The sequence below is a fragment of the Diadema setosum genome, chromosome 16, assembly GCF_964275005.1.
Source record: "Diadema setosum chromosome 16, eeDiaSeto1, whole genome shotgun sequence".
Lineage (NCBI taxonomy): Eukaryota > Metazoa > Echinodermata > Echinoidea > Diadematoida > Diadematidae > Diadema > Diadema setosum.
Window position 1 is genome coordinate 28,014,947 of NC_092700.1, and position 11,312 is coordinate 28,026,258.

The window sequence follows — 11,312 nt, forward strand, 5'->3', positions numbered from 1 at the left end:
TTTATAGTCGATAGATTGATGGATATTAGATAGATAATCATATTTATGTGTATGCACAGCCCTGTCACATCATTATCACAGCAAGTCAAGACTGGTACTCTTTGTGGTCTCAGTCTGGTGGCCCCTGGCGTCCTGTACCCCCAGCCTCCTGGGACCCCTGCCTTGGGCCCGCACTTAGGCTCCTGGCCTCGGCCCGGCCTTGGGCCCCTGGGCCACTGGGCCTGGGCCCACTTGGGCTATGGGCCCCTGGGCCTGGGCCCACTTGGGCTCTGGGCCCCTGGTTCCGGGCTAAGGCCCGTGGCCTTGGGTCCGGCCTTAGGCCCCGCCTTTGGCCCGGCTGTACTTTGTACATGGTCTATGTGAAATCAAGCTTGTCTGTAACTGTATAATTACAAATAATTACAAATAATCACAAATAATCACCAGGTCCATATGAATATATGAATATATGATTATATGAATATATGAATATATGATTATATGAATATATGAATATATATATATGTGAATACATGTTAATATATATGAATATATAGATGTGTTCTGGCATTCTGTTACGGTGTCAGATCTGGCAGAGCAGCATTTTCAGTAGCAAGAGCCATTTTTTGCACATTGATGGATCATTTTTTTACAAATTTTTCCCAAAATCGAGTGCTTTTTTGTAGACTGTTGCGGAAAGTCTCTTTTTATTTTGGACTGGGTTATAGATAGACAGATAGACAGAAACGTAGAAAACATAGAGAGATAAATTGATGGACATAGAGGTAGATAGATACAGAGATAGATAAATAGATGGATAAATGTATTGGGGACATGGAGAGATAAATCTATGGATGTAGATATAGAAATATAGATAAAGAGATAGATAGATAAATACATAGATAGATAGATGGATAGATGTAGATATAGATAGATGAGCTGGTAGATAGATAGATAGATAGATAGATAGATAGGTGGAATGATTGTCACAAGGGGACTTTCCTCTGAATGTGGGGAACGAAAGTCCTCCCTGCGACTGGGATCTTTTCTATAATCAAAGGTTGACTTTCTCTAAATGCAGCAGATTGTTAGCAGACCATTCACTCATTCAACTCTTTCGACTTGTGCAACTACAGTGCCTCGAAAGAAGTAGCCAATCACACAGTGTTCTTACAATGTAACAAGCAATAAGATTTATTATACTGGTCTCAAATTGTGGTCGTTTACAATAATAACATCGTACAAACTTGAATACAGATATCCAATTCCACTTGTCTTGAGCTTGGTTGCTCTGCTCGTTGGTTTATTCTAGAAGCTCCCGTGCTTGGTTGCTCTAGGTTGTCGACGATGCCCTGCCTGAAGTAGCGGGTCGTCTCCCCTTACTTCTGGTCCTCTCTGGAACCGTAAACTTGGTCCTCGCTGGAACCCTAAACGATGGCTCTCTCCCTGGAACCCTAAACACCCTGTTAATTTAATAACATGATATGATACTTCCCTTATAATTTGTGGTCTTTAGTTATTCCTGATTCTATTCATAGAACTTCAACAAAACATATAATTATATATTCCATCATATTAACATTGATTAGCCACACATAATTTCCATAATAATGTTTCACCATGGATCATTATCTTTCATTGTTGAATAGGGGTGATTAATCAGCCCATTAAAATCTAAGCGTTGTTCTAATTCTCTATTTCTTTAACAATGCAATTAAAATTCGGTTTGACATACAAACATCACACATACAATGCAATATCGAGAATTACATAGCAACTTACAATGCACAAACAACTTTCAATGAAATGGTCAGGTACTTACAACAGTTGTTGGTGTTTAAACTCGAATCCTCTAGATTCTCTTCTGGACGGTCAGGCTGTCCAAGCCGAAATGCAACAATCCCTGAATCACACTGATTCCAAATAACACTCTGCTACTCTCTAACTTCGCAATCTCGAAGTACCGTAGCCTGGTCCTGAGTGTTCCGCAAATAATGTGGCATCTGAATTTTATGCCCAAACACTGCATATTTATACATTTGTTGGACCATAGGTCTCCATGTAAAATTAATTAAATGAAGTGACTTCCTAGAAAATTTTCACAGAAATCCTGCCCCCTTTTCTTATTGGTTGGCATTTTCTGTCTGTCAAAACTTTCCTGAGTATCTCATTTTGCATTGGTCAGCCTCTGCTTGACGTCACCACTTCCTGTCTACAGAAACCAAAATTCTTTGAAGTGGTCCTGTTTTGACCTAGCTAGAAACTTGTGTTTGACGTCGTGAATGACGTCCACATACCAGTTAGTATGAGGCATACTACCAGGGATACCCTTTCCTCGTATTTTGACGTCATGTAGGGTTTACTCATCCCCAAAACATTTAATTCCAAATCACTCTCTTTTACCTTGATTGTGCATCGCAGCATCTCCTTATATGGTTATTTTGATGCAAGCTTTTGTCTTTAAAGCTGCACTTTTGTAACCATTGCGATAACATCAATTTCTTACATGAGCTACCTAGTAAACAGTAGTACAATGAGACAAATTATTACGTGACAAATACAAAATATGTCATATCATGACACGACCCCCCATTTCAAGATAGTACTACTATCTACAATAGTATTTTCACGTATGAAACTAATTTGTCCGTACATACACATGACAATATCAACATTCGATAATCCCCTTGCTATGGGTAAACATCGAACTTTTTTACTGCCCATGCAATTGCGAGGCACTCTCGCTCTATGACGGCATACCGTCGCTCTGTGTCTGAGAGCTTGCGGCTGATGTATGCGATAGGGAACTTCTCTCCCTCTACGCGCTGCATCAGTACTGCGCCGATGCCTACGTCAGACGCGTCGGTCGCCAGTATGAACGGGGATTCATGATCTGGAAGATGGAGTATGGGGGATGAAGTCAGTCGGGACTTCAGCGTGTTGAACGCCTGCTCTTCCAGGGGTCCCCAGTCTACGCGGTTGGCTGTGTCTTTCTTTGTTAAGTCCGACAGCGGGGCGGCGATAGCTGCGAAGTTGGGTATGAACTTGCGGTAATACCCAGCTAGCCCTAGAAACGCGCGTACCTCCCGCTTTGTTTGCGGCACCTCCGCCTGCAAGATCTGCTCTACTTTCTCGGGGTGAGGCTTCAGCGTGCCGCCACCTACGACATGCCCTAGAAAGTCGAGCGTCTTGAAGCCCACATGACATTTACTTGGCTTCGCGGTCAACCCAGCATCTGCAAGCCTCGAGAGTACAGCTTGCAAGGAATCCAAGTGTTCTTCCCAGGTCTCGGAGAACACAAGGATATCGTCGATGTAGTTCACTACATTGTCGAGTCCAAACAGCACTTCTCGCATCAGCCGTGAGAAGGTAGCTGGTGCATTCACCATACCAAACGGCAGCACGGTGAAGTGAAACAGGCCTTCAGCGGTGACGAATGCTGTTTTCTCCTTATCAGACTCGGCCATGGGTATCTGCCAATACCCCTTGCTGAGGTCGAACTTCGAGAAGTACTTACCTCTTGACAGCTTCGCCAGGAGAGTGTCAGCAATCGGAATTGGTTCGGGGTCAAACACAGTTATAGCATTCAATTTGCGGTAGTCGACGCAAAATCTGTTACTTCCGTCCTTCTTTTTCACTAGTACGATCGGTGACGCGTACTTGGATCGTGATTTCTCTATCACGCCCATCTTTAACATTTCGCTCAATTCTGCTTTTACCGCAGCTTGCATAGATTGTGGTAGGGGATACGGCTTGCTTACCACGGGGTCAGCGGTAGTTAGTGTCACTGAGCATTCCATCGCGTTTGCTCGCCCTGGTACATCGGTTAATTGCGCATCGAACTGATTTAGCAGATCGGCTACCTGCGCTGCTTGTGACTCAGTCAGTTCCGCATCTATCACCACGTCGGCCACGCTCTCATTCTGCGATAAGGCGGGCAGTCCTATGCACGGTCGATCGAGATCGGGTTCGACCTCCTCTTCGACTACGGAGATGGCATTCGCTTGGACTTCATTGTCCCTACTTCGCGCACGGTCAACATACTTCTTCAAGAGGTTAACATGGTAGGTCTTGACCTTGCCATTGACCTCCACTCTCACATCACATCGCCCTAGTGTGCCTGTGACCGTATACGGTCCCTGCCATTGCATCAGGAGTTTGCTTGCGCTCGTTGGCCTCATAATGAGCACTTTATCGCCAACCTCAAACTTCCTGTCACGCGCCTTTGCGTCATAGTACTTGGCATATCTTTTTGATGCGCGCTTGAGCTCCTCATGCGCCACTTTGCAAGTCTCCTCGAGTCTCGCTCGTAGGTCCACAACATACTCATATGTTGGTTTGACCTCTTCGTCGACTGTTTCCGCTTCCCAGATTGTCTTAATCAGGGAGAGAGGTCCACGTACAGTCCTGCCATACAGCAGCTCAAACGGACTAAAGCTAAGGCTAGCTTGTGATACCTCCCGATACGCGAACAACAATGCCGGTAAATAACGGTCCCAATCTTTGGGTCGCTCTGCACTCATTCGTCGCAGCATAGCTTTGAGAGTTCCGTTGAATCTCTCAACCAACCCATTGCACATGGGATGGTACGGAGTTGTGGTAAGCTGCTTTACGGACAGCAAACGCCCTAACTCCCTCATTAGCTCAGAAGTGAACTGCGCCTCTCTATCAGAGAGAATCTCGTCTGGCAAACCTAGGCGGCTAAACATCTCGACAAGCGCCTCAGCCACTCGCTCGGTTTCAATGCTCGGTAATGCAATAGCTTCGGGATAGCGAGTTGCGTAATCGACCAGCGTCAAAACATACCGATTCCCACGATCGGTCTTGGGGTCAAAAGGTCCTACGAGGTCAATCGCCACGCGCTTGAACGGAGTATCAATGAGCGGCATGCTCGCGAGCGGCACGCGACCCACACTCCCCTTATTCACGGTGCGCTGACAGATATCACACGATATGCAATATCGCCGGACGTCATCTCCCATACCTGGCCAATAGAAGCTTTGCTGTAATCGGTCGAGTGTTTTCTGTGTCTTTAGGTGCCCAGACATTATGCCATCATGGGCAAGCGCCATTAATCCATCACGGTATGCGCTCGGTACGGCCAATTGTCGAACTGGCTTGCCATATTCCAATTTTGTAGATTGGAATTCGCGATAGAGCAGGCCTCGATGCACGAGAAACTTGCTCTCATTTCCTTTGCTTGTGGTCGTTTTCTGACCACTCTCTGCTGCTCGCCAAGCCTTCGCAAGCGTCGGGTCAGCCTTTTGCGCTGCTTCATACTCACCTTTACTCGTCGCGAGTGAGAGTGCACTTGCTGTCGGCAGTGGTTTGAGGGGTTTCGCACTTTGCGCTTTCTGGCCACGTGTCTCTACCGCCCCTCCCTCGGATGATTCAACCATCTCTGCCTCCTTTACCACTACCTCGTCACTATCAAGTGACCACTGTGGATCGGGACTATTTTGGTCCCTGACCCCGGGAATATTCCCCAAAATAAGCTCATACATTGGGTCTTCCATAACCAGAGCTTCCACTTCCCCAGTGTAGAAAGACGTGTCTACCCATACCCTAGCAATGGGGAATTCTCTGACAGTCCCGTCTATCAAAACCACCCTCTTCTTCTGCCCTGCAACAATCTGAGGGGTTCTAACAAACACTGACTTTACCACGGCTGTACTACAGCCACTGTCCCTTAGAACGGACACTACATGCCCTCCTACTTTTCCCTGAAGAACAGGCATGTTCACACCTGATGGTCTGACTCCCGAAGAGCATCCTGCCTCGAGAAGGGGTATTTCATCCCCCGAAGCTAGCTTCACATACGAGCCCGGCTGTCTTGCCGTTTCATATCTAACGGTGTTAGCCTCAATACAGGCAGCCCCCTTTCGGTCCTGACTAGTCTTCTCCTCAGACCCCTTCATTTCATCCAAAGCAGCAGCCCGGTTTGGTCTCGGACTATTCGTTTTGGCCTGGCAGTTTCGAGCCAAATGACCTGCCTTCCCACAAACATAACAACCACTTGACCCCTTATTTCCTTGTGGGCCACTGAATTTGGAAGCCAAATGACCCTGACTTTGGCCCTTGTCAGGTCGCTTTTGGTCTTTGTAGGAGTGGTTCTTTTGTTCCTTATGGGGGTGGGCCTGACTGTATTGATCCGCTAGCTTTGTCATTTCATCTAAGTTTGCCGGATGTCTCTCGCGGACAAACTGCTTCAGCTCTTTCGAGCTCCTGGCATAAATTTGATCCATTATCATCAATTGAATTAGGTCATCAAACTCAGCCCTAAAACCAGCTAACTCTAACCAACGCAAGAGATAGCGCTTCAGCCTCTCGGCTAACTGACTGTGAGTCTCGCCAGGCTCTACCTGCGAGCTCCGGAATTTAGCTCTAAATCCCTCTTCGTTCAACTCATACCTTTGGAGTAAGGCGGCCTTTAATTCATCGTAATCATTTGCAAGTTCTGACGGCATTCGGGAATACACTTCCAGGCCTTTGCCCGTCAACAGTGTGCTGAGGGGTAGGGCCCACTGAGTTCTGGCCCATCCCATGCTCTCCGCATATCTCTCGAATCTGCATAGATAGGAATCTAAGTCATCCGTCTTCTCATTGAAAAGAGGTAATTTCACTTTTTTCATGCCATTACTAGGAGAATCATTTCTAGGTCTGGCTGCTGCAATTTGCAGCTCCAGCTCTTTCATTTCTTTCAAATGTTCCCTTTCCTTTTGTCGTTCCTCTCTTTCCTTTTGTTGCTCCTCTCTGAGCTTTTCTTCCTTCAAGTCTAGTTTCTCCTTTTCATCCTTAGCAAAATCGACCAATTCCTTGCCTGTCAGCCCTGCCTCCTTCCCCACTTTTATGAGTTGAGAATACACATCCATTGCAATGTACAGTCACGTTACTATAGCAACAATCACTCAATGTAATCTGACCTTAAGACACTGGACCTTCAGCCTAACTCTCACTGGCCAGGCAAGTGGCCACTGGCGGTCTAACCTTTGGCTTCTTGTTTCGAGTTGTCAGTTGCACATATTTAGTTGACTGGTCTAGTTTATAACTTTTAACAATTGCTGCCCGGGTTCTCCACCAATTCTTGTCACAAGGGGACTTTCCTCTGAATGTGGGGAACGAAAGTCCTCCCTGCGACTGGGATCTTTTCTATAGTCAAAGGTTGACTTTCTCTAAATGCAGCAGATTGTTAGCAGACCATTCACTCATTCAACTCTTTCGACTTGTGCAACTACAGTGCCTCGAAAGAAGTAGCCAATCACACAGTGTTCTTACAATGTAACAAGCAATAAGATTTATTATACTGGTCTCAAATTGTGGTCGTTTACAATAATAACATCGTACAAACTTGAATACAGATATCCAATTCCACTTGTCTTGAGCTTGGTTGCTCTGCTCGTTGGTTTATTCTAGAAGCTCCCGTGCTTGGTTGCTCTAGGTTGTCGACGATGCCCTGCCTGAAGTAGCGGGTCGTCTCTCCTTACTTCTGGTCCTCTCTGGAACCGTAAACTTGGTCCTCGCTGGAACCCTAAACGATGGCTCTCTCCCTGGAACCCTAAACACCCTGTTAATTTAATAACATGATACGATACTTCCCTTATAATTTGTGGTCTTTAGTTATTCCTGATTCTATTCATAGAACTTCAACAAAACATATAATTATATATTCCATCATATTAACATTGATTAGCCACACATAATTTCCATAATAATGTTTCACCATGGATCATTATCTTTCATTGTTGAATAGGGGTGATTAATCAGCCCATTAAAATCTAAGCGTTGTTCTAATTCTCTATTTCTTTAACAATGCAATTAAAATTCGGTTTGACATACAAACATCACACATACAATGCAATATCGAGAATTACATAGCAACTTACAATGCACAAACAACTTTCAATGAAATGGTCAGGTACTTACAACAGTTGTTGGTGTTTAAACTCGAATCCTCTAGATTCTCTTCTGGACGGTCAGGCTGTCCAAGCCGAAATGCAACAATCCCTGAATCACACTGATTCCAAATAACACTCTGCTACTCTCTAACTTCGCAATCTCGAAGTACTGTAGCCTGGTCCTGAGTGTTCCGCAAATAATGTGGCATCTGAATTTTATGCCCAAACACTGCATATTTATACATTTGTTGGACCATAGGTCTCCATGTAAAATTAATTAAATGAAGTGACTTCCTAGAAAATTTTCACAGAAATCCTGCCCCCTTTTCTTATTGGTTGGCGTTTTCTGTCTGTCAAAACTTTCCTGAGTATCTCATTTTGCATTGGTCAGCCTCTGCTTGACGTCACCACTTCCTGTCTACAGAAACCAAAATTCTTTGAAGTGGTCCTGTTTTGACCTAGCTAGAAACTTGTGTTTGACGTCGTGAATGACGTCCACATACCAGTTAGTATGAGGCATACTACCAGGGATACCCTTTCCTCGTATTTTGACGTCATGTAGGGTTTACTCATCCCCAAAACATTTAATTCCAAATCACTCTCTTTTACCTTGATTGTGCATCGCAGCATCTCCTTATATGGTTATTTTGATGCAAGCTTTTGTCTTTAAAGCTGCACTTTTGTAGCCATTGCGATAACATCAATTTCTTACATGAGCTACCTAGTAAACAGTAGTACAATGAGACAAATTATTACGTGACAAATACAAAATATGTCATATCATGACAATGATAGTGTCATTGATTGATGCATAATAGAAACAGAGATGGATAGACAGACAGCTGGATAGATAGCAAGAGAGAGGAAGAGAAAGAGAGAGAGAATCTTTACTTGTCATTGGCAGTTCGATAAGATAGATAGACAGGTGGATGATAGATGGATGGACAGATAGATGGATGATAGCAAGAAAGAGAGAGAGAGAGAGAATCTTTGCTGATTGTTGGCTGTCAGGTAAGATAGGTAGATAGACAGATATTAGACAGATTCATACATACCTTATAGGTGGATAAGTAGCAAGAAATCAAACAGAATTTGTTGGTGATGTAGGTGGTTTCCATGGTTACAGAAATGGGTATAAGTAGGGACTGCCAGGGTTTGACAGAAATTTAGAAAGCACTTTCAGTACATGAGCAGTTGGAAAATCAGGAACTCATGTTCATAGATGAACTGATCTATCAGATATCTTTTCCTTGTCATCGGTAGTTGGGAAAGTCATCATTCTCATTGTGATGGTCATCATCACCATCGTCATTGGTAGGTGGGAGGGTAATACACAAAAAGACAAAGAGGGAGAGGGAGAAGGCAAATTGAATGTACCAGTGATGCAGAGGGTTTCTATGATTACAGATATGCATGTGGGTAGAATCTGCCAGAATTTGTTCAAATTCAGAAGGCTCTCTCCAAAGAAGTCATATGATGATAAAGAATGGAGTAATAGTTTGATCAGTCAGTGGATATATCGAGACACAAGGACTGTTGAGAAACTCTGTTTGAAAATGTGTAGAGATAGAAGATGCTGACACCACTTCAATTCATTGTCTATGGTCTGATGTACTCTCTCTTTCTCAAGGTCTGGACTGGATGTGGTCGACGGGGCGAGGTGGCGTGCTGGAATCTGGACACGTTCAAGCAGGAGAAGCTCCTCACCGTCTCCTGTAGAGGCATCAGCAAGCTGGTTGCCATTGGCAACAGAGTGAGTAGTTATCTGAGAATACTAACACAGAAATGATATGTACAGTTGTACGACAACCACTTTTTGGGTGTGAGTGGCTTGTTCAGGGCCTATTTTAACTAAACTGTGCCTAAACAGTTATATCCTCTCTGTGTTAAGACCCTTGTTAAGTGAAATGAAAGTATGCAACATATGCAGACAGTTTCCAGGTTGTTTAAGTGGATTCTGCTTGTTGATGTATGCTAGTTGTTGAATTCTGTTTATCTTTGGTCATATTTTTCCCCTTGCAAATGGAAACTTTCTGTGAGCAATGTAATGTTTTGCAAATGTGTAATTTGTTTTTCTATTTTATTTATTTATGTTTTTTTTTCTTTTTTTTTTTTTGGGGGGGGGGGTCATAACTTTTCCATAGATATAAAGATGACAGTATGTATGTGATCAATGCCAAATGCCAGTGTTGTGTAAGTTATTTGTTTTCTCATTTTTGTTGTCATTCTCCTCCTCCCACTCCTTCTTCCCCTTTCCTCTTCTTCCTCCCCCTCTTGCCCCTTCCTCCTCTGTCTTCCCCTCCCTCATACCTCAACCCCCAATCCTTATCCCCCTCATCTCCCTCCCCATCCCTCATGCCCCTCCCATCCACCCTCCACCCTCCACCCTCCACCCTCCCACCAGATATGGGCTGGTAGTAAGCAAGGAAAGATCCACCTGTTCAATGCCACCACCTGTGAGTGGGAGCAGACCCTGGAGGCCCACGAGGACGCCATCCGGTCCATCTGTCACGCGGAGATGCGCTACGTCATCACGGGCGCCGGCAGCAAGGACGCGAAGGTCGCCCTCTGGAGGGCAAACTTTGTCATGAATTGAAAGGGCCCAGCAGGGGGCAAGAATGTTGAGGCATTTCTATTTTGCGCACAGTGCATTTTGGTGGCAAAAATATTCCGGAGTATCATGAGTTTGGACTAAAGAGTTGCCTGATGTGCAGAAACTTGTGAAAAGGTAGTAGCATAACACCTGCATAGTTTGATTGGGTCAGCGTATACCTTTCACTTCCTGACAATCACAAAGGAAGAGAGGTTTGAAGATGAAGCTGGGCGTGGCGTTAGTCGGCCAGCACATTTTACCTGCTCTACAAGAGGTGAAAGTAGACTGTCTGGTCAGTCTTTTAGCTTGCTGTGTGTCAACCCGTTGAGGATGAGTACCGAGTATACTCGGGCAAGTGTCTATGGGAAATGCCTGTTGTAGCAAAATCAGCCTGTCCTCAACGGGATAAGAGTTGTAGCTCTTACCCAAAGACACGGAGAGGCCTGAAAGATATTAAACATTAGAGGCACATAGACCCAGTGGGTTAGTTGAATGTGTACGTGGGCGCACGGCGCAAGTTTCCTACAGAGACCTGTGCTGTCAACTCCTCGTTAGCGCTTATGCTTTGACCCATTTCTACGAGATCGAAGAAGTCTGATCCACCGTAGTCAGTGGTCCGATCACAGTTCGGTTCATGATTTGGCTGATGATTACAGCTTTAGCAAACTTCTTCTGTGATGTCATACTAAGAATCATGCACCCTGGCATCACTATATGCTTTACTCTTGATGACAGCTCAGCTTTGGCAATCTTTGTATCAATGCTAACGGTGATCGGCAGTATCATCCAACCGCCCCCCCCCCCCCTGCAACCACCGGGTCTATGCGCCTTTAACATGACAATAA

General features: G+C 44.8%; 1 protein-coding gene across 1 annotated transcript in view; it reads left to right on the forward strand.

Moving 5' to 3' along the window:
- The window catches only part of LOC140239476 (DENN domain-containing protein 3-like), a 77,391-nt gene extending 66,707 nt beyond the window's left edge, over positions 1-10,684 (forward strand). The window contains exons 24-25 of the mRNA XM_072319311.1: positions 9,505-9,627; positions 10,279-10,684. Of these exons, the coding sequence (XP_072175412.1) occupies positions 9,505-9,627; positions 10,279-10,470 (315 nt within the window). The 3' untranslated portion in view covers positions 10,471-10,684. The remainder of the gene's footprint in view (positions 1-9,504; positions 9,628-10,278) is intronic.
- Positions 10,685-11,312: the final 628 nt, after the last annotated feature.